Source organism: Mytilus edulis, chromosome 7 (assembly GCF_963676685.1).
Source record: "Mytilus edulis chromosome 7, xbMytEdul2.2, whole genome shotgun sequence".
NCBI lineage: Eukaryota > Metazoa > Mollusca > Bivalvia > Mytilida > Mytilidae > Mytilus > Mytilus edulis.
In genome coordinates this window covers 76700914-76724060 of record NC_092350.1, presented here as the reverse complement: position 1 = coordinate 76724060, position 23147 = coordinate 76700914, and the positions used below count along the sequence as shown (strand labels likewise).

Below are 23147 nucleotides of genomic sequence, written 5' to 3'. Positions count from 1 at the left end.
ACTCAAAGATAAATATAAATAAGGGAAAATGAACACAAAACATAAAGAATACAGTAGAGAAAATCAGCCTCAAAACTTAAAAAATTATACAAAAATTGAGATCCTCGTCCAAATTTTTATGCTTTTTTGTTAACCCGAATAATCCAGTCGTTATATTACGATCTCTTCGATCACTCCATTAATGAGAGAATAGTAGTGGATAGAGGGCGCTGAATTATTCGAGTTAGCTTTTTTGTCTGTTCTTTGATCATTCCGTAAAAACAAATAAACGTTATCGATTTTTTTACTTTTTTCTTTCTATTGCATCCGGTCTGCAAAAAAACGTCGTCTGCATTTTGGAGTTTGACATATATGATTAATATCTTAGTCATTTAAAAGTCTTCCTTCCTTGGTAATTCATAAATATCAAAGCCTAAAATTTCTTACTGCTTTAAGTTGCATATCATGGTACTGTTTTATGACTAACCACTTACAGCGATGTTGTATAATAAATAAATGGTATCCGCATTTAAAGAAAGATATTAATGCTGTAGAAAAAGTGCAGATGAGAGCAACTAAATTAATTCCTGATATACGACATTTAAGCTATGAAGACAGATTAAAAGTACTTAAACTACCTTCCCTAACTCACAGAAGGCGAAGAGGTGATATGATACAAGCTTTCAAAATATTAAAAGGATTCGAAGATATATCTTACGAAAGATTTTTTACTGTCATCAGTACAAATACCCGTGGGCATAATTGGAAATTAGCAAAACCTAGATGTAACACTTCTTTTCGATTAAGACATTTCTCACAACGAATTATTAATGATTGGAATAACCTACCAGTTGAAGTTATTTCATCAAAAACTGTGGAAGCCTTTAAAATTAGTATAGACCGTCATTGGGAGTCAGTCATGTATCAGTTAAGAAATTGATGAGGACACAAATAGTTTTCTATATAACTTTTTAATTGTGTGAAATATTGCACCAAATCATGCAGGATTGATGATTGTATCAGTTTTGAAAGTGTACCAAAATAGGGTGGGCTAAAAAGGATAGGATCCTTCCATATGAGCCCCACAACGATCTTACAGGTATCTTACAGGTATAACGTCACGGCAGTGTGCCCAAAGTGCACCGAGTACCCAAATATTACACCCTTTTGATGTTCAAATGCTTCTTCAACGACACAACTCATTGTTGCTTGCTTGGGTATTATGAGGCATTTCGTTATAACTTAGAATGAAATTCAAAACAGTGTGGCTGTGGACATTGATTGACACATTAAATTCATCCATTGACTGGGACAATTTACATGAACGTTTGTCTGTAACGACCACTGTTCACGACGTACCTACGATAGACATTTAAACTGTGGGGTCACCAAAAGTTTCTTAACGCCTTTAATTATAAAATAATTCAAAAAATTCATCAGGAATAACCTTTATGTTTTGATTTATATAATTGATATAAATCAAAACATCGTGTTATTTCTGATTAGTTTTTCGAATTACTTTATTGAGGTGTTGAGAACCTTTGGTGACCCCATAGTTTAAGTGTCTTTAAAAAGTACATAGTGAGCAGTGGTCGTTACATACAAACGTTCACCTAAATTGTCCCAGTCAATGGATGAATTTAATGTGTCAATCAATGGCCACACTGTTTTGAATTTCATTCTACCTACATGAAAGGCATAACTGTTAATATTTATGTTAATTGTCTCAAAATCATTTCAAAGTTGTAAAAGTGTATGTAAATTTTAGCTTTATAGATTTAGTGCATTGCTGAAAGACTCCGAGGAAGCATGTATAAATGTATTCGAAACACAGTTTTGGTATTCAACATTTTATTTCTGGTAAGTATACGGTGTGATTTATCATTTTTAAACATGAACTGTTCCACCATAGTTTAACCTAGTCCAAATAATTATGACGTCTGGCAAGGCAAGGCTATTTTTTTTTTTCTAGGACGCCGTCCCTGAAAAAATAAAATAAAAAAGCCTTGCCAGACGTCATAATTATTTGGACTGTCCCAGAAAAAAATTAGAATAGCCTTGCCTTGCCAGAGGTCATAATTATTTGGACTAAGTTTACTGACCCCGGCACATTATGTATCATTGTATGTGCCTGTGCCAAGACATGAGCTTATAATTCAATCGATGACAAAACATCCTGAACTGTAAATCCAAATCTCAATTTTTTGCCCAAAACAACACATAATGTGCCTTTTCAAATCAATTAAAGAGTATATTTATACAAGTCCTGAACTAAAAGAGTTAAATCGTCGTTATTGAACTTGACATCTTTAATGTCATGAACAAATATATTTTTAATTTGAAAACCATTGATTGAACGGTTAACAAGTTATTACACAGAAACTATATATAAATGTACCATTATCCAATCTATCGAAGAACATAACTCCGGAATGGCAAATTTGAAATTCGTCACTTGACCTTTATTTGTATTTGTAACCATTAACAACATTTAGAATTTGAAAAGCAATGGGTAACGGTTCAATGGTGGATCCAGAACTTTTCATAAGAGGGGCCGCTGATTGACCTAAAGGAGAGGAGATGACCCGCTCCTGTCATGCTTCAGTGATACCCTATATAATAAAGCTTATTTTCCCAACAAAAAGGGGGCCGGGCCCCAAGGAACCCCCTCTGGATCCGCCTATGCTTTATTTCAGCTTGAACTGCACGACTACACGAACAGATAACCAAACAACTATACGTTATACTTTATAAATATGTCATCTTAAATCCACTTCTCCTGTCATATTTTACGGGAAGCAACCGAATTATATATATACTTTCCGAAAATGTTTAGATTCGAGTGAAAACGTATGTTTTGGAAAATGTATTTACACTAAACCAACCTATTTTTGTAGTTATAGGCCTTAAATATTGGATTAATGTTATTAACTTGAAAAAATATACTAAACATGTCAAAAAGTTTTTTGTGAGAAGGCTATATATATATTTCTTCGTTGTAAATGTTATTATATGTTTATTTCAGCTCTGTGGACTAGGAGTTTTAGGTATAGGAGTATGGATCCGTATAGATATGGTTCAATTCGATGAATTACTTGGAAAGTCTATGGTTCCTATTGCTGCTTATATACTTATTGCGGCAGGAGGTGTTGTATTGCTGATTTCGTTGGTGGGATGTTTAGGAGCATTGCAAGAGAATCGAGTTCTGCTTGGTCTGGTCTGTATATAAAAAATATTCAGAAATTACTGCATGTAATGTGGTGTTATAAAATTTGGGAAACACACAAGACTTTCCAAGTTGAGTAAATATTGTTTTTTAATGTCATTTTTCAGTAGAAAAAATTACTCTATTTGAATGGATGTAGTATTTTTTTAAAGGTAATTAGCAATGAACATTACTGTAATAGAGTCAAAGATTTAATTGCTATTATGCATTTTATGAAGTTGTGTTTTTTAATTTGGGTCTCCTGTACAGAACGTACATTTTTTAGGTCAAAAGGTCACGTTATATAATTCGGTACCAAAGTACATTTCTAATTTAATCTAATTATCGGTCTTGAATATTTTCAAAGGTCACAGGTCCTTTCAAATGAAACGCATACGTCAGATCGTAAGGTCGCCTGTCGACCCCTAAATGTCGTATGTTGGACCATGCTGGACCTACATATCTCATGTAGACTTGTGTATCGTTTATTTAGTCTGCCAATGTAATGCTCTAGTATTGTGCGAGACTGTCAACCTCTCCCACGTGATATTCTATTTAGTCTGCCAATGTAATGCTCTAGTATTGTGCGAGACTGTCAACCTCTCACACGTGATATTCTATTTAGTCTGCCAATGTAATGCTCTAGTATTGTGCGAGACTGTCAACCTCTCCCACGTGATATTCTATTTAGTCTCTAGTATTGTGCGAGACTGTCAACCTCTCCCACGTGATATTCTATTTAGTCTACCAATGTAATGGTCTAGTATTGTGCGAGACTGTTAACCTCTCTCACGTGATATTCTATTTAGTCTGCCAATGTAATGCTCTAGTATTGTGCGAGACTGTCAACCTCTCCCACGTAATATTCTATTTAGTATACCAACGTAATGCTCTAGTATTGTGCGAGACTGTCAACCTCTCCCACGTGATATTCTATTTGGACAAAACATGCTTGTCCTAAAATGAAGACAAAAGTAGAAAGTTTCAGTATGCAATTTAGATACCAAACAGGTTTTAAAAAAAAGCGATATTTCGTAAAGGATTAAAATGCAAACATAGGGAAAATATTAAAAGAAAAATTGTGTGACGCTAAAATGTTTCCGTAATATACAACTAATGATTTGTTATGTTTTTATTTCAGTATTTTACATTTATGTTGTTTATATTCATGATGGAGGCGGCTGCTGCTGTTCTTGGTTCACTGTTCTATGATCAGGTAATAATATCAGTTATCATTTACAAATTCAATGAAGGACTGCTACAGACAGTAGCGAATGAAACCGCATGTACTTGTTTGGCTGAATAACAAAGTTTTTCTTGTCCCTATAATGTATAGTAGATAAACAACTAACCGTATTAGTTAGACAAATTAGCGGTTAGTTTCTCCTGAAATAACGGCTGTTAACCTCCTGTTTACTGCTTTACTGGATTTCCTTTTAAAACGCATGTAGGGAGTTCATAACGTGGTTGCAGCTATAATACAATCGCAGGACCTCACACATACTTTAAGTACAAATGTCTTTCTCTAATTCTAATGTCATTAATTTCATAAAACAAGTTTCTGTGTGCACTTCATTCACTGGATGTTTCATAGCCGATTAAGTACAATTTCTTTTGAGAAAATTAGTAAAATTTCAACTTTTGCTCTTGCATGTTATATAGAAACTTTTTTATTCAATTTTCAGTCCCTAATTAGAGATATACCTTATACCTCATTCGAAAGCTCTTTAATAGAGGAATAAAAGGTATAAAGTCAATATGTTCCGCAACGTATATTACTAAATTTACTTATCAAAGTAATACTAGTATATAATTTGATATACATAGACTTATATTTATTTATATGTACATATATTTTTATATATGTGTTAACCAATTATCAGTCACACTTGCATTGTGTTTTAAAAAAAGCTTGAGCTGCTTGAAAATATTTACTTAAGAAATTTCACATCACAAAGTTTTATTGAAAGCTGATTGATATCCGATTTCTAAAATGACATGTCGAATGTTTATGCCATTCGGGCCCTTAATTGGTATAAAATATTCTTCTTCTATAGTTAGACGTTGTATCTTAGCCGAAATTAAAAAAAAAGTTAAATTTTTCAAAAAAGTATCTTCAATGTTTTCATATATTTTTTTGTATTTTTGTTTGTTTGTTTAATGATTAATGGACGGGAGTATACTTGTTTCTATCTAAATTGTATTATGATTATAATATTATAAAAAAAGAAATATTTGTTTTAATTAAACACTACTAATTTTGTCACAGAATCTTTTCCCCTGTACCTTTAGACGTTGTCCGTACATTCTTCAACAAGCATGCGCACCCTCTATAGTCAAGTTACAATCGTGCAGCAACAGAGAGCATTTCGGGATCGCGCAAAGCTCTGTTGCAAGATTAAGGACGTGAAACACTGAAGCATAAAAAATGGGAGCAAATTGTGGGAAGAAATGTAATTCAGGCAGGAAGCAACAAAGAAAAGAGATTGCTTTGAAAATGTTTGTTCAGAGACTTAGCAACTTATTTCATAAGAACAGAGTTGTACCTTTTAGTGAGCCAGGATTACGTTCTGAATCAAGTGTTAAGTAACACGACAGTTATATCACAAAATAATAAGAATAAGAACAGACGTCTTTCCACGGAAGAAAGAAAGTGTCAAACGGCAATGAACAAGCCCTGTATAGATCTAAATCAAACACCGCTTCTTGATAATGTTGAGTTCAACAACGATGACTTACCTTCCACCAGAGATAACCCGAATCGTTTACGCAATTTTCGGAGAAAGAAGGAGAAACAAAAGAGGCCAACGAAAAGGAGACAATCAGCGCTATAAATACATGTTGTGCAAAATTAAAAAAAAAAAGACGTTGATGAAATATTGTCTGGTACAATTGATACACAGGACTGAAGACTGAGAACTAAAGCAGCGAAGGGTGTAAGAACAAGACAAAGTATGACTATTATGTTGGCAGCCAACTCATACATGGATGTTAGTTTACCGGGAGAAGTAATACCATCATCAAACACATCGAAAGTATCAAGACCACAGCTGACAGCCCCTGAGATACCTACTAAAGAAAATGTTTATTTGGACAGTTGGATGGAACTTCAGATCAAGAAAGATAATTTGAAAAATTAAAATGTTATGCTTTAATAGCTTGTTTATCTAAGTTTGTATATAGATATAAGAAGATGTGGTATGAGTGCGAATGAGACAACTCCCGATCTAAGTCATAATTTGTTAAATTAAACCATTTTAGGTCAAAGTACGGTCTTCAATACGGAGCCTTGGTTTAAACCGAACAGCAAGCTATAAAGGGCCAAAAAAAATGGCTAGTGTAAAACAATTTAAACGGAAAAATCAACTATATTAAAAACCGACCAACAAACGACAATCACTGAACATCAGGTTCCTGACTTAGGACAGGTGCAAACAAATGCAGCGGGTTTAAACGTTTGAAAAGATAGGTACCAACCTACGTTCCTTATCGTGAACAATAGTGTAACATCACAACATAGAAAGATCCATTATAAAATATCAATTGAAATGGCTTCACTCAATTAAAAGACAAACAAACAAGTTATACACTAAACGAATACATTTGATCTATGACACAATGCAAATACGAAATCAATAACATAAGGGGTGAGAAAATAAACAATTTCAGAAACTCAATCATATCCTTGAACATAATGCCGCCATGTACATGATATAACGATGAAAACCTTGAACATAATGCCGCCATGTACATGATATAACGATGAAAACCTTGAACATAATGCAGCCATGTACATGATATAACGATGAAAACCTTGAACATAATGCAGCCATGTACATGATATAACGATGAAAACCTTGAACATAATGCCGCCATGTACATGATATAACGATGAAAACCTTGAACATAATGCCGCCATGTACATGATATAACGATAAAAACCTTGAACATAATGCAGCCATGTACATGATATAACGATGAAAACCTTGAACATAATGCCGCCATGTACATGATATAACGATGAAAACCTTGAACATAATGCAGCCATGTACATGATATAACGATAAAAACCTTGAACATAATGCCGCCATGAACATGATATAACGATGAAAACCTTGAACATAATGCCGCCAAATAAAATAATTTACACAGGCAAAAGAAAATAATTGTGTAGAGTAAAGAACTTATCAAAGCTGGTATAATTAAATTACAAACAGAGAGACGAGATATAACTTTAAGAAAAAAAAGTGAACAATAAGTGACAAAAAAAAATCCAGTTCAAATTGTATCAACAGGTCAAATTATGGCGAGAATTTATCACAATGTAAAACATATCATGCTAGGAAATACAAGTGCATACGCTGAATGCCTTCTTTACTGACAATAGATTTTATGTTGATAGTCAAAAATATAAACTTTACTTCAACTTTCACATATATACTGAACATGATAATAGAAAATGAGGTCAAGGTCAGATAAACCGAACTGAAAATACATGTGAACTTTACATTCATTCCAAACACGAAATATTGCACATAGTATTTGTAAAATACAAACTCAACCAGGAAAATTCATTGTTGGTCAATGAACCATGAAATTGAGATCAAGGTCAGATGAACCATCCCAGACAGACATGTACACCTTACAATCATTACAAGCTTTAAATATAGTTGAACGATTGTATATAATATCTAAGAAAAAAAAGTAATCATAAAAACTTGATTGAACCATGAAAATGAGGTCATGGTCAGATGATAATTGCCAGACAGCCATATACACCGTGCAATCATTCTACACATCAAATATAGTAAACCTATTGCTTATACCTATACTATTAGACAAACAGACAAAGAAAAATCGTCACACTGAGCAATGAACTGTAAAAAAATAGGTTATGGTCAAATAAAAATGACAGATTGATATGTACAGCGTAAAATATTTTTAACTTAAACCACTGAACCATGAAAATGAGGTCAAGGTCACATGCCATCTTACAATCTTTCCATATACCAAATATAATACACCTTTTGCTGATAGTAACTGAGATATGGACTTGACCACCAAAACTTAACCTTGTTCACTGATCCTTAATACGGGGTCGAAGTAAAGTTATCCTATAACTCATAATAAGAGAGAAATTAAGAATACTTTAACAAGTCTGAACTTTTTTCTAGTAGTCAATGAACCATGAAAAATGAGGTCAAGGACATTGGTCATATGACAGACGGAAACTTCATAACTAACATAAGGCATCTTTATACAAAGTATGAAGGATCGAGGTCTTCTACTTTTCAAAATATTAAGCTTTTAAGAATTTTGTAAACGCCACCGCCAGGAGCACTATCCAGAAGTCGCAAGCACGACAAGAATCACTAACTATGTAATGCTTTGTAACAAGAGAAAGAAATATTATAGACTAAAATACTTCGACCTTTTCATTTTTAGGCAAAACCTTTTATGTCGACATACGTGGAATCAGCCATGATGACAAAGTATGGAGATCCTCATTATGAACTGGTAACCAAGTCTGTGGATAAACTTCAGCAACAGGTAACAGTTGTAATTGGAGACTTGTATTTTCTGTTGTTTAACTCGGACATCTGTGGTGGTCACATGATTTTGCAGTTTGAATAAAAGTAGTTAATTAGCACAGGTAATAAAAATATTACATTTTTTTTGTAAAAGAAGAATGTGTCTTGGAACACGAATACCCCCGCTCAAGCTTTGTAATTTTGCAAGTTAAAAATGGGCATAACTCCAAAACGGTAAATGACCCACAACCCAAATCCGAACGTCTGTATGCAGTGGTTCTTAGCATTATCTATAAACTTCATGAAATGTAGATGGACAAACGTTAATGATAGTTAGACTGCAGAAACGAAAAGATTTTCAGTTTTCCAAGATATATAAGGGGCATAACTGAAGTGGTAAGTGACTCATTGCCCAAATTCGAACACGGTCTGCTTATTTTGATTCTTGGTATTGTGTATGACGTTCATAAAATTTGCATGATGCAAACTTAAGTTACGCGATGGAAAAAATGGGACGAACGCCCCTGTTGTCTTCGCCGGAGGCATACCAGTGCATTTGAAACTGACCAATAGTGATTGTTGAGTGAGTATCAAAATATGATCACATGGATTTTTTAAATTCGGCAGAAAACCCCATGATAAAGATGAGCGTTCATTTAACTGTGTTGGATGTATTGTTAGTTACACAGAGTGTATTTCTTTCTAACCAAGATTTTGTAAACGTTGTGTGCTGAATGTTACAGTTTGTTTAAGGTTACAAAAGTAGAAACACATGCATCGATTAATCAGTGTTTAATGATCCTATTTGAACTGTCAAACATTCATATTGCTTTGCGAGAAATAGCTTCGGTAGAAGATGTTTCAGACATACAGGACATCGCTCATCTATTCCTATATAATATAATTGTCAGTTCATCGTCTTGTTCAGATGAATGTATGAAAAGTGCACGTGATGATAAAAACGTTTTAATGAAAATAGCAGCAATAAAAAAAAGGAGGGCAATTCCAAAATTTCCTTTGAGTGATTTGTGACATTATTGTGAGATATGACAATCGGGATTATACCTCTTTTTCTTTTGTCGGAATCAATATTTTTAGTGAAAAAAATATGTTTAGATGATTGATTCAATGTTAAATGTAGAAAGAAATGCAGAGTTTGTACAAACAAACTACGATCGGCAAACTGTAGACGCATTTTCAGCGAATGTATAGTTTATCAAAGTTTATGCAAACTTTGCAAACGTATGTAAGAAACAAATGATCTGAAAGTGTGCTCGCTGAACCGTTTGTATTGTTTTTGTTAGAAAGAAATGCAATCTAGGTCACGTCTATTAAAAATGGCGGCGTCAAACCAGATGCCCCGTGAAGGAAGGGTGACAAACTTTGAACTCTTGGCTTACAACAACTCATAAGAGTTCGAAAGTGTTAGAAAATTACGAGGGTGTAAACAAATCTACTCATCGTTCAACCTCGAATATATTTGATTCTTCAACATACAATATTTATCAAATGTCAATCATAATTTCCAGACTTTCATCCGTTCGAACTTGCTTATTATATCAATTGATAATCTGTATTACGAAACGGAATTTGACAAGTATAAAAACTTGTTGTTTGGTAACTTTTGTTTTTGGTCTTTTTCAGTTCAAATGTTGTGGCTTTGAGGAACCACAAGACTGGGATAATGCCACAGCTTTCACGAGTGCCGCTGTTCCCGTATCATGTTGTAGAAACCAGAACCAGCCTTCCTGTAACACTGCGTACAACAGTACTAATATCTATGATGAAGTATGCCTATTTTTTTAGGGCATATGGGGACCTCTAGTTGTATATATCTTTGTGAACTTTCTTTTTTATGTTGCTTTCTCCTGGCATTGTATAACACCTTATGTATGTGTGAATTTAAGTACTGTGACTGAAGCAAATAATGCTTCAAATTGGTTACATACTCTTTTAAAACTAAGTTGGTTACGAAATATCTTTCTCATTTCTTTTTGCAATAGTCACAAGATCGTACTAATTCATATTTTTTTTCAAATTCGTTGACTATTTAAAAAATAATTTCTAAGTCTCTATGTAACAATCTTAGTTTCTGTTTGTAGGGTTGTGTAGACGCACTGTCAAACTGGATGACTGGTAACCTTATTTATTTACTTTGTGTAGCAATAGCCGTTGCCTTATTTCAGGTAAATTCTTTAAATATGGTATTGGCAAGCATATCATTGGGTTATTTTTTTTTTTAGAAAACAAATGTCAACGTGATATTTTAACAAATATTAATTTTATGAGTCAAGTAAATTGAAAAAAAGTTGCATATTTTACGATTGTCTTTGTATGTGGAATACCATACAGACGAAATGTAAGCGTGATTCAAACTTTGAGTATATAACGGGTTGGGAAAAAATGGTCCGTCTGAAAAAAATGTAAATTCCAGTCTTATTTTGCACAATTTTTAAGTGATAAAAAATAAGATAGGACGATGTTCAAGTCCGACATCGGAAGCGACCGATCATATGAAATTATTTCCATCTACCTGCATATCATTTGGAAAGGAATCAGTGCTAATGATGTGTCACTGTTTTAAAAATTCGCAAACTTAATAAAAGATATTCATTGTGTTAAACGGGAGAGCCATGAAATTCTGCTCTTTTAGCGTAGACGTCAGTATATCAAGGCAAACTCACGAACACTAAATGGGCTAACAAATAATAGTACACGATACACAACACATAGAAAACTAAAGACTAGGCAACACGAACCCAACCTACAACTGGGGATGATCTCAGGTGCTTCAACAAAGTCATCAAATTTTGAAAATTTTAAAGATCATCGAAAAACGAAGTTAAAACATATTGCTAACTTTTTTTCTTCCTTCCTAAGAAGTTTTCGTATGAAGTCCGCCTCATAAGAATAAAGGAACAAGTCGGCAAGAAGAGGAGCACAATCGGTTCCTACGGGAATGCTGACAGTATGTTGAAAAACACGTCCATCAAACGTAACAAATATGTTGTCAATCAACTTATACAACATTTTTTCCCTTTCAGATACTAGGAATGGTGTTTTCTCTGTGTCTGATAAAACAAGCTGGCGACGACAACTATGTTTAGATAATTTTTAAAATATATCTGTTATAATTAGGATATTTTTCATATTATGTTTGTACTATTGATTTACTTGTTATGTCATTAAAATTTGATTCCTATACTTTTTACTTGAATAATTAATATGTGTGGTTGTTGGTACCATTCTTTAAGATTTTAACTTTAATACACAATTGCGTACATTGTAAAAATAAAGGAGACGTGGTACGTATGATTGCCAATGAGACAACTAAGTTCAAAAGAAGTGGGTGTAAATAATTAATTTAAAAGTACCTTCAACAAAGAGAAACATTCTGTACGTGTAGTCGGCTATTACAGGCCTCGACATGAAAAATATGAAACAATTAAATGGAAAAAACTAGCTGCCTAATTTATAGCATAACAAATTACAGAAAAAACAAATATGACAGACATGAACTAACGAAAACCAAAGAATTGCAGGCTCCTGACTCGGGATAGGTACATACAGAATGTGGCGAGGTTAAACACGTTGTTTAGATTGGTGGATTTATAATTTCTTATGTACAGTGTTAAATATTTCAATTGGTATTCAGGGAAATAAATGAATTGTAAGGTTCTGGTCTGAGAATTTTTAAGGCTGTTGTTCAGTGTTTGTCGTTTGTTGATGTGGTTCATAAGTGTTTCTCATTTCAAGTTTTTCTTATAGAGTAGACCCTTCGTATTCCTGTTTGAATTGATTTACACTAGTCATTTTTGGACCCTTTATAGCTTGCTGTTCGTTGTAAGCCAACTTAACGGATAGAAAGTTGTGTCATTAGCACACATACTACCTTTTCTTATTTCTCTTTAGTGTGAAAATAAAAGTTATGGAAAAGTCCACCAAATGGTGTGCAGTGTTCGTTACAATGTACGCCTATGTACTAAAAATGGACAAAGCATTCATTTGTGAAAATAGATGTGGAGTATTATATCTTATATCAACTTAGGCCAGAACAAGACCGAAATGAAACGAAAGTGATTTGTCTTAGGTATTAAGATACTATATAGTTTTACAGAAGATATATACACGCCTTTTATGTACCTCATAACCTTTCTTTTTAGGTTTTGAATCAGATTGCTCTATACAGCTTAAGTTCTTTGATTCATATATGTACCGATCTTAATTAAAGTCTTTATGTGTATGTCTATGCACAAGTTTGTACGATAGGTCAAGTACATGAACACTAGTATACCTCATTCACAATAGTGTCCAATGCATACAATATCTAACAGCAGAATCATTTATATCTATACAAGTGCCTAATACTTAATCTGGTTCGGATAATTTTAATCTGTCCTCGCCTTATTCGTATAAACAATTCATTAAAACATTTTAAAAGATAACGTGCAACAACTTTAATAGGCCACAGCAAGTTAATGTATTCTGCCGTGTTCAGAATTTTTATGAATATTTATTTTTGTTTCTAAGACCTTGGAGCCTCGCAATCGAAAGGTAACATCACTCCCTTTGTCACATTTTAGAAGAATTGTTATAAATAAACATTTGTACAGTACACTTTCAGTATGTCTTATGAGGGTTCATAGCCAACATGTGACAGATGTCCTTGCCAAACAAACGAACTAAGCGACCCAGCCCATAGAGGCAGTTCAAAATTATACCTAAACCTATCTAAATACTTGGTCATCTAAAGTTAATATCAAACAAACCATACAGAAAAAAACTTTTATCGTATTTAAAAATCCAAATGTTTTAACTGCACAACCGGAACGGCATTGGTTTCGTTTTTGCGAGACCGTACAACAGAAGCATGTGTGATATAGCAATTTCATTGACAGTAGAGCTTACGGTGACAAACGTAAATTATTGAAGACAATATATAATTAATATACATAATTTCCATTAATGTGATATATAAAGAAACCATTGGCAAACATCTAAAAAATTGAAAGCTTTATGGTCGTTTTTTTGTTGACTGGCCTTAAAATTATCAAGACTCACTTTATTTGGAAAGTGGATGATTTTCATTGAGTGTTCAGTGTTGACAAGTTAAACAAAATGTCATTACCTGCGAATTATCTGACGTGGTGGGATGTATCTCTTTTAAATGACATCCAAATGGATCTTAAATGAATCAACATTGTACAAAAGTGTTTAAAAATTTATGTGTTTTCGGCGAAAAAATCCTTCTTTTTTTACGTACAAGGAAGCACTAAAAGTTTGCATTTATAAAGCAAAATGTCTATTCATTAAAACAATATTGTTCGTTCAGTGTTTTGGTTCGAGAACCAATTAGTATTGAAATACTTTATTTTTTCCCTCTCTCCTAATCTTATATGAATATTGTGCCAATGTTTTAAGCAGAAAGAATGAATCTCTTCGACAAACAGCAATAATAAGGACATCCTCAAAAACTGTGTTTCTCCTGGAATTTGATATGTTGTGATATTTGTTTTGAAGGAATTTGAGATTTATTGCAATACTTTTTAAATTCGTTCGTTTAGAGATATGATTGATATCATCATGACAGGGTGTTGTAGTTATAAGTGTGTGAAGAGGTCTGTCATCTTCTTCAACGTATTCTTTTGGGTAAGTATCTATAATAATCTAAACTAACAAGTAAATGTCAAAAGTTATTATATTGAGAAGGATAACATGCAATTATAAAAATCACCTACTTAACAAAACAAAAAAACGAAGAACAACGTTGAAAGTGAAGCTATAACCTAAACAGCAACACGAAGCGATATTTATTTTTAAAAAAATGTTGAACTCTACTTGATATAAACTTTCAAACACAGAATGTTCTGACACTTTTTGATTTATACCCTACAAACGAAACAAATTTAGTGAAATTGTTCATAACAGTCCTCGTCCAAAAGATGTCAGAATTTTGATTTTTTTTTAATGGAGACAATAAAATGACAGCAATAATGTTTGTGAAAAAATGTTTAATTTATTGTTCTTTCAAATTGTAAATTCAAAGACTTGAATTCTTCTGTAAAATTGAGGATTCAAGACGACTCATGATTGAAACTGCTGCCATAGCATGTCAACCTGCAAAGCCATGCATACCAAGTTCTATGAAGATTGTATGGTATCAATGTTCTGACCCCTCGTAATGCAGCCAAAAATCAGAAGCAAATTAGCAATATACGACAAGCACCGAAAGGCAAAGAGAACAAAGCTAACGTTGATTCTGATACAAATTGAGAACAAACACTCAAGTACACCAGATGAACTTTCCGGTATTGAGACCATTCGAAGAAATTTAATTGTTCACATTCTACATGCAACAATTTTCACCGCTAAATGTTAAACTTTGCGAAGCTTACTGTCCATATCGTTCAATAACAGACATGATTTGAAAATAGAAACTATAATATTGAATATATGTTTGCATATATGCAAATTCAAATAATAGCTGCTTAATTATCATTATTTTCTTTTTCTTTTTTTTTCTTTGATGAATATGCAAAAGGGTGCCTATACTGATGTTTCAGTGACGCCTGGCAACTCCATTTTAGTCTCAGTGTTTATATAATTTATGAGTATACATAGCTCCCAGGAGGACAAACACGTCAAACTGTTTATATACCGGTTAAAAGATAGGGTGTTGTATGAAGTCTATTTAAATCTAAAGTACTGTTTATATAACATAAAGAAGTTTGACATTTCAAAACGTACAGATCCATAGTAAGTCCTCAACACATTCGATAGACTTCCTAGGCTTCTAATGAATCCCGTTAAGTCAGCAAATATAGAGGTGGTAGTCAGTAATATGTGTAAAGAAAGAACTGTCTCTGTATTGCATCTTAAATAAATCTAAAAACTGATCTGAAGTATTCAGAACTTCTTCATATATGGACTGAGTTTGCACATGGAGCCAGGCTATTAGATATTATATATGTTTGACTCAGTGTCTCTTACACGTTTTTAAGATGTCTACTTTTGTGGGTAGGCTGGTTTCAGATACAAAACATTGATGGTATATTAAATATGCTTAAACATTTTCTCGTGTTCTGATTGTTTTTTTGTCATAAAAGGTAACAAGTTTAAAATAGAAATGCCTTTTTAAAAATGCTAAATCAATTTTTTTTTTTTTTTTGTGGAATTATGTTAAAAAAATAAATTTGTCTCCATATTACAAGCTATATATAATAAAATGGTACGAGAACGTCCAAAAATTTAATTATAAAAAGGTGAACAGAACCACGAAAGAGACCAATAAAGTCGTAAATTGAGTAAAGGGTCCTAACGGACACTGAACGACCTTTTCTTAAAAATATTTGCCTTTTTTCAAGATTTACGTAATGTATGCTGTGAAATCTTATGTGATATAAGATACACCCGTATGGGTTTAAGAAAGCCATGTATTATGAATTGTCTATATTATATTTCAACCAGCAATTATTTTTAGTTCACAGGACCTGGCATGTTAAGCCTGGGGACGTGGTATATGTTGAATATAAAGATATACTCCCCGGTAGTGGACAAAGGATTATACATTATTCCTGCTTACGTTGTTATGGCAGCAGGGGTAGCGGTTACTATGTTTGGGATCATCGGGTGTTTAGGTGCCATCAACGATAACAGGTGTATGATATCTTTCGTAAGTTGTTTATCAATGCTTCAAAAAGAGGCATAATTGTGCTTTGGAACGCCTCTGTGGTCCTTTGGAAGCGTCTTTGCTTCGAATTTGGAAGGCCGTGTATCAGATCCCAACTGGAGCGTCACAGTTGGTATTTGCTGGGTTTTTTTTACTAAGCAAGCGATATTTAAACGACTGATCATATCCAAATTACATGTCAACGTTCTGAATATATAAAAAAAAAAATAAAGTGAGGTATGATTGCCAATGACACGAAATTAAAAAAATATAGTTCACTTGGCGTACAATAAGCAAACCCCATACTGCATAGTCAGCCATAAAAAAGGTCCCGACATGACAAAACTGTATAGTCTGCCATAAAAAAAAGGTCCCGACATGACAAATGTAAAACAATTCAAACGAGAAAACTAACGGCTTAATATGCATGTGCTACACGTAGACTCAGTTCCGAATCCAGAAATTTTCATACAGGCCACTTACTGCCTTAGAGGGTCCCACTCAAGTCATGCTTCAGTAAACCTTTTTTCTACAGAAGACACTGTCCCCTCCCTAAATCCGACTAGCGCTTGCAGTTATGAATCAATCAATTTTAATAAAATTCCTCTTTGCTAAGAAAAAATTGTCAAAATTTCCATACTAAATATGGAGAACGGTGTACTTACTGAACACAATAATCAAAATGGTGGCGATTACATTTTTAAAATCGTTAAAAAAAAGCTAGTATACACATGGATCAAGGGTGAAAGTTAACATAAAAAACTAGACAAAGTGATGCCCCTACACTCTTCTCTGAAGTAATAGTATTATAACAAACTCAATGTAGGACTTCGTTTTACATATGTAAGTGTGTCGGAAGACAAAAATGTTGCCCCAGCAGATACAAAGTGTTATTTCAAAATACAAAAAGTTGAGAATGGGAGCACATAGGTCTATGATGCACTGTAGGTTGAGCTATCCGGAAACCCTTTGCACCTTTTATGCAAGTATATATCCTCCAAAAATGAAAAGTTCAACGATATCCAAAAACAGCATTCAAACTGTAAGAGAAATCATCCAGAAACGCTATGCACCTCTCGTGCAAGTAAATACTCCAAAAATAATTAAGTTACCAAAATATCAAATATTTTATAGTTATGAGTAAGTGAGTCCCCAGAGTACAAAGGAAAATTGATTTTGAGTAATTTAAATCTGTTAAGATTTGTCGTTAAATTTCTTCTTTCTTGTATTTCAGTTTTTCACTTTTGTATTGATTGCATTTGGGTGTGAAGTCTTCTCAACTGTAAAGTCATTCTTAGTTTATGACAAGGTACGTGTTTAGATGACAGAGTTTTGACATCAACAAACAATCTAGTTAACGGCAGTAAAACTTCCGATCCACCTTAATGCATTAAGATCTTATATCTGCACTTAATCGTTTCATAATAAGAAAATAATGACAAAATCGGCAATTAAGGCTTTCGAAACGTATTACTGTTACGTACGGTATTACTCATTACAATGCTTACGTTAGTCATTTGTTGGGACATCTTGGAGTGGGATGCCACGAGATATAGCCTATGGGGCAGTTATTGTGTAGGTTAAAACAAAGGGATTTGTGGGAAAGAAGAGAAAAAAATGGGAAGTGGTAAAAGAACTACAAAAAAGTTGAATGTGGGATATAAAACATCCATGTATTTGTTTTCTTGGTACATTGGCTGATACCCGAATCTATGTTATCAGCCTGGATCACGGCGAATGTATTCCTAATTTACTTCTGCCCTTTATCCATATCCAAAGACTATGATATTAATGATGAGTGTATGGAAAAATGATACTAAGTTAACTTTCACGGAATACTAAATACTGATCATGTCACCGTCATTGGATAAATTTCTCATTCTCAAAATATCTTTCATATCAAGTTATGATCCAAAACTTCCCATTTCAAAGCACGATTATGAATATTCATCATAGCCATTTTTATGCAAATAATATAACATCTTTCAAATAAAATATAAACCACGTAAACAGAAGGGTAGAGAGAAAAAAATAAAGAAGATAAATACAATAATCGAAGAATATATTATGAATTTTATGTATTGCTTTAGGTTTCGTCGTCCATGGAAATGAGATTAGAGTATAGTATGAAATACCAGTATCACTACAACACAGAACATTCTGATGTAATCAACAGCATACAAAGAGAAGTAAGTACATAATACACTTAATCTAAATATACCACCGATTGAAAGTTTGATGTTATACGTACAATGGTTGATTTTACAGTTGGCATAATAGTAGATATTCAGTTATTGATTCGCGCGAGGTACCACCACTATTTTGATTTCCTGGAGACTCTCATTTCAAATTAAATGCTTCATCCCTCGTTATATCATCCATCCATACTAAATATACAGAATATAATTTTAATCTGATATGAATGGTGGTAATTTCAATAATCAATTCTAATAATTATTCTAACAATTTCAGCTGAACTGTTGTGGTCTTCATAAATACAGTGACTGGCAATACTATCGTTACTATACAGATATCAGTCTAGCTGTAGCAAGAGGGAGAGAGACGGTTCCAGTCAGCTGTTGTCGAGATACAGCCGGTATTTCATGCAATGTTGGAAATAAAGTACCACGTGATTTAACACAGATATATACAAAGGTATGTGCTAGTTCTTTGTATGTTTACAATTTTATAGCGCCATCAAATTATTAGTTATTGTGGGTCTCCTGTTTAATCGTTTGTTAAGAGTTTCTCATTTGTACAAAGTCATAAAGTTATAAGCAAGCTTGTTATTTTCGGGATTTTTTTTGGGAGTCATTGTCCACAAATATCGATTCACTCGAATACTGTATATGATAAAAAAATATATATACACAGACTAAGAGACAACACATACATAAAATGGAATATATCTATACTACACTAGTAATCTTGATGGAATATATCTATACTACACTAGTAATCTTGATGGAATATATCTATACTACACTAGTAATCTTGATGGAATATATCTATACTACACTAGTAATCTTGATGGAATATATCTATACTACACTAGTAATCTTGATGTATGTTTATTTGTCATTTTCCTTTGAATTTCTGTTGTCTTCTTTTTTTAAAAATCTTGCTATAATATACTGCACATTATTTTGTCAATTCTTTACCTGAATAATATAGATATTATAGGAATTTCCAAATAAAACAGTTTGGTGTTTTCCGGTTAGCATATATACTGTGATATTTGCATTGACTTTGCTTAATAAATTACAATTTATTTCAGGGTTGTCATACTGCCCTTGAAAACTGGATGCAAAGCAATATGCTAATTTTTGGATGGACCTGTTTTGCAATGAGTTCTGTGCAGGTTTGTAATACATTATTTTGCCAAGAATATTAGACTGCATTGACTTTTGCATACCTTTGATTTGATTCCTATACATGTATTGACAAATTTATTGAAAAAAAATAGAAATACCAATGAATGGAATAATTAAGGCACAATCCTTCCCATTAAAGGTTTAGTATCATACCATCATAACATAAATGAGAAGAACATAACTCGTGTCATACCAATAACTGGTTTTTGAATAAATGTGTTTAGTTCTGTTTCAAAATATATTTTTAAATTGCCAATGATTCTGGAAAGCGTCATTATTTTGAGCAGTTCTCTTTTATTCTTTTTGTTGAATAAGGGTTCATGTTCTATAAGGTATTTGCATTTAGATAGGTTTCTAATTAGTATATGAAAGATTTCTGATTAGCTCCGATTATATGTAATTTCTTTGCATGATTGTCTTATTATGTCATTAAAAGTTTTGATAAAAAAATGTCGATTTTTTTTTTATTTACTTTTCAGATACTTGGAATGGTATTATGCTGTTGTTTTTATAAAGCTATGAAAGATACAAGAAGATGACACAACGAAACTCCAATGCCAATCACTGTTAGATCAAAACAATTACACGTATTATATCATCCGTTCATCTACATACTGTGAAGTTTGGGGACAATAGAGAATCATGGAGTGAAATTGGAAAATCCTACATATAAAGACCTATTTTTAGTCAATGTATTAGCAGATATTATCATTACTTGGCTTTTAAAAATTACAAAACGTTACACATCATTAGCATACGTTACTCTAATTTGATGCCAGGCCATAGTAAACCGTTGCAGGATGTTCTGATTTGTTTCTATATATATTGTTAAGAGCGAGCTTCGGGCAAGCTCAGTGTATCCTAACAAAAGCTCTTATGATTATATTATAATGACTGACGTTAAACGAGCTTGAGCTTCAACAGTTGCATGGAGCATTGAGAACAATTGAGTTCGTTTTAGACAATATTTTTGTTTAAATCACCACAAAAAATATAGAACCAATTTGAATGTAAAATTTGATATGCCAGAAAATCACTATCTACCTATTTGTATTTTTAGTAAAAACCATCTATCTTATGCAAAAAAAAAATGTAGATCTTACATGGCTTGCATAATATTCATCCATTATATGATATATGTGTCTTTTAGATAGCTGTTGACATAAATTTTTGGTTGTGATACGTTTTATGACTTTTTTTCTGTTATGGAAAGGTCGGAAACCAATACTAATTTTGTACCAGTTACAATGACATTATTGTCAGTGTTGTTCCTATTACAATGACTTGATAATCAGTGTTGTTCCTATAACGGTGACTTGATAGTCAGTGTTGTTCCTATAAAGGTGACTTAATAGTCAGTGGTGTTCAAGTTACAATGACTTGATTGTCAGTGTTTTTTCAGTTACAATGACTTGATTGTCAGTGTTGTTCCAGTAACAATGACTTGATTGTCAGTGTTGTTCCTATTACAATGACTTGATTGTCAGTGTTGTTCCTATAATGGTGACTTAATAGTCAGTGTTGTTCCAGTTACAATGACTTGATTGTCAGTGTTGTTTCAGTTACAATGACTTGATTGTCAGTGTTGTTCCAGTAACAATGACTTGATTGTCAGTGTTGTTCCTATTACAATGACTTGATAATCAGTGTTGTTCCTATAACGGTGACTTGATAGTCAGTGTTGTTCCTATAAAGGTGACTTAATAGTCAGTGTTGTTCCAGTTACAATGACTTGCTTGTCAGTGTTGTTTCAGTTACAATGACTTGATTGTCAGTGTTGTTCCAGTAACAATGACTTGATTGTCAGTGTTGTTCCAGTTACAATGACTTGATTGTCAGTGTTGTTCCTATTACAATGACTTGATAGTCAGTGTTGTTCCAATTAAAACATTTGATGCAACACTGAAGGACTAGCGAGTTCTGTCCCCTAGTTGTTTTAAGATTGAAATAGGTTTACATTAAGTATGCTAATAAGATCATTGATATATGTTCCAAACCATATGTGTACACGTATTTGGTGTACACATATTTGGCATAGTAATTTTTAAAGTTCCTAAGTAATCTAAAAAATCCTCCCACATTAAGTAATAAGCGTTGTGTATAAGTAGTCCAGTCAATCTAGCATAAATTTGACCCTAACCTGAAAGTAATTGCAACAGAAGATTTTTAAGTTTTAATCTTTAGCATTATACCCCAAATATACACAGAAAAATGTCCATCATAAGGGCATCATGGTAATAATTATAACTAAAACATTTTCTGTTGCAATTAGTTTGAGGTTAAATCTTAGTTTGACTGGACTAAAGTTTCATACATTTGGTTGAGGCAAACTAAAGATAGAGAAGGGAAACAATTAATTCATCAATTATTCTATTTGTAAGGGGCATAACTCTAGAACCGATATAGTGACACCACCAAAATTGAAACTTGATCTGCATTTTGTGGTAATTAACATTGTTTCATAACATTTAGTTGAGTCAAACTAAAGTAAGACAACATAAACCAATGTTGGGACGTACCACCAAGAGCAACACTAAACACTGTAGGAATTATCTGTAAATGCTTTGTACCTCCTATGCAAGTTTATACTCCAAAAATGACAAAGTTTAACTATCTCCCAAACACACAGACATGTGAAAACTTTCTAGCATTCAAACTAGGATTCTTCAGGAATAACTATATAATCATAATGGGAAGAAAGGACAGACAGACAGTAGTAAAACAGTTTGCTCACAACTTTTAGTTGCAAGACATACACAATTTTACCAATTACAAGAAGCCCACAACTTTTAGTTGCAAGACATACACAATTTTACCAATTACAAGAATACAAAATGGGTCACTTAGACATTTTATTGAAATGCATCATGGTATATTCAAGCCTCTTTTCAACTGCCACCTTGGTCTTTTTTTCTTGTGTATGCCTCGTTGAAGGAGGTTTGGAGGTTTTCAATATTTGAAACTCAACCTAACTGGAACTAGACTTAAGGTAGTACCTAACACTACAGGGAGATAACTTTGTAAAGTCAGCTAAACGTTTTAATTACGTTGTGTTGTAAAAGGAATATAAAGCTTCTCAATGATTAAAATTGGTGTTTGTCAAATTGCAATATAACCAGTGTAATTTTTCTGACAAAACAGTTGGTTCAAATTTTTTTTAATTCTTATATTTTTGTCAAAGGGTCAAAGTAAATACTTTGTCAAAATTTTATGAAAATTAAACGAGCCAAATTAATTTTAGTGAAAGTGTTGGGTACCACCTTAAAGATCTGTATATATTGCTTCCCCAATTAGCATTTGCTGATTACAAGTTTATTCTTATATCTTTATTTTTCATTATGCAACAATCAAAATCAAAAATTTTCAAAGAAACTTCAAAGACGGGTTTG

General features: G+C 32.9%; 2 protein-coding genes across 4 annotated transcripts; both read left to right on the top strand.

The window, feature by feature from the left end:
* Positions 1–282: 282 nt before the first annotated feature.
* On the top strand, positions 283–11919 carry LOC139482224 (CD151 antigen-like). 3 transcript variants are annotated; one of them, XM_071265955.1, is made up of 8 exons: positions 283–391; positions 1748–1839; positions 3005–3196; positions 4326–4400; positions 8630–8734; positions 10360–10503; positions 10818–10901; positions 11760–11919. In XM_071265955.1, exons 2-8 carry the CDS (start codon positions 1789–1791, stop codon positions 11820–11822), a joined length of 714 nt encoding a protein of 237 aa, XP_071122056.1. In that variant the 5' UTR covers positions 283–391; positions 1748–1788; the 3' UTR covers positions 11823–11919. The 3 variants fall into 3 exon arrangements, with proteins under 3 accessions (XP_071122056.1, XP_071122058.1, XP_071122057.1); XM_071265956.1 differs by lacking the exon at positions 283–391 and adding an exon at positions 1173–1196; XM_071265957.1 differs by lacking the exon at positions 1748–1839 and having other exon boundaries at positions 303–391.
* Positions 11920–13864: 1945 nt separating this feature from the next.
* LOC139482223 (tetraspanin-3-like) lies at positions 13865–20908 on the top strand. The gene is made up of 7 exons (XM_071265953.1): positions 13865–14364; positions 16196–16387; positions 17619–17693; positions 18475–18573; positions 18857–19039; positions 19662–19745; positions 20238–20908. Exons 1-7 carry the CDS (start codon positions 14284–14286, stop codon positions 20295–20297), a joined length of 774 nt encoding a protein of 257 aa, XP_071122054.1. The 5' UTR covers positions 13865–14283; the 3' UTR covers positions 20298–20908.
* Positions 20909–23147: the final 2239 nt, after the last annotated feature.

Bases quoted from the DNA above. Each gene is read 5' to 3' on its own strand.
- LOC139482224 (XM_071265955.1), top strand. From the start codon at position 1,789: ATGTATAAATGTATTCGAAACACAGTTTTGGTATTCAACATTTTATTT. The intron at 1,840-3,004 runs GTAAGTATACGG...TGTTTATTTCAG, and splicing joins TATTCAACATTTTATTTCTG to CTCTGTGGACTAGGAGTTTT. The intron at 4,401-8,629 runs GTAATAATATCA...TTTCATTTTTAG, and splicing joins GTTCACTGTTCTATGATCAG to GCAAAACCTTTTATGTCGAC.
- LOC139482223 (XM_071265953.1), top strand. From the start codon at position 14,284: ATGATTGATATCATCATGACAGGGTGTTGTAGTTATAAGTGTGTGAAG. The intron at 17,694-18,474 runs GTACGTGTTTAG...GTATTGCTTTAG, and splicing joins CATTCTTAGTTTATGACAAG to GTTTCGTCGTCCATGGAAAT. The intron at 18,574-18,856 runs GTAAGTACATAA...TAACAATTTCAG, and splicing joins TCAACAGCATACAAAGAGAA to CTGAACTGTTGTGGTCTTCA.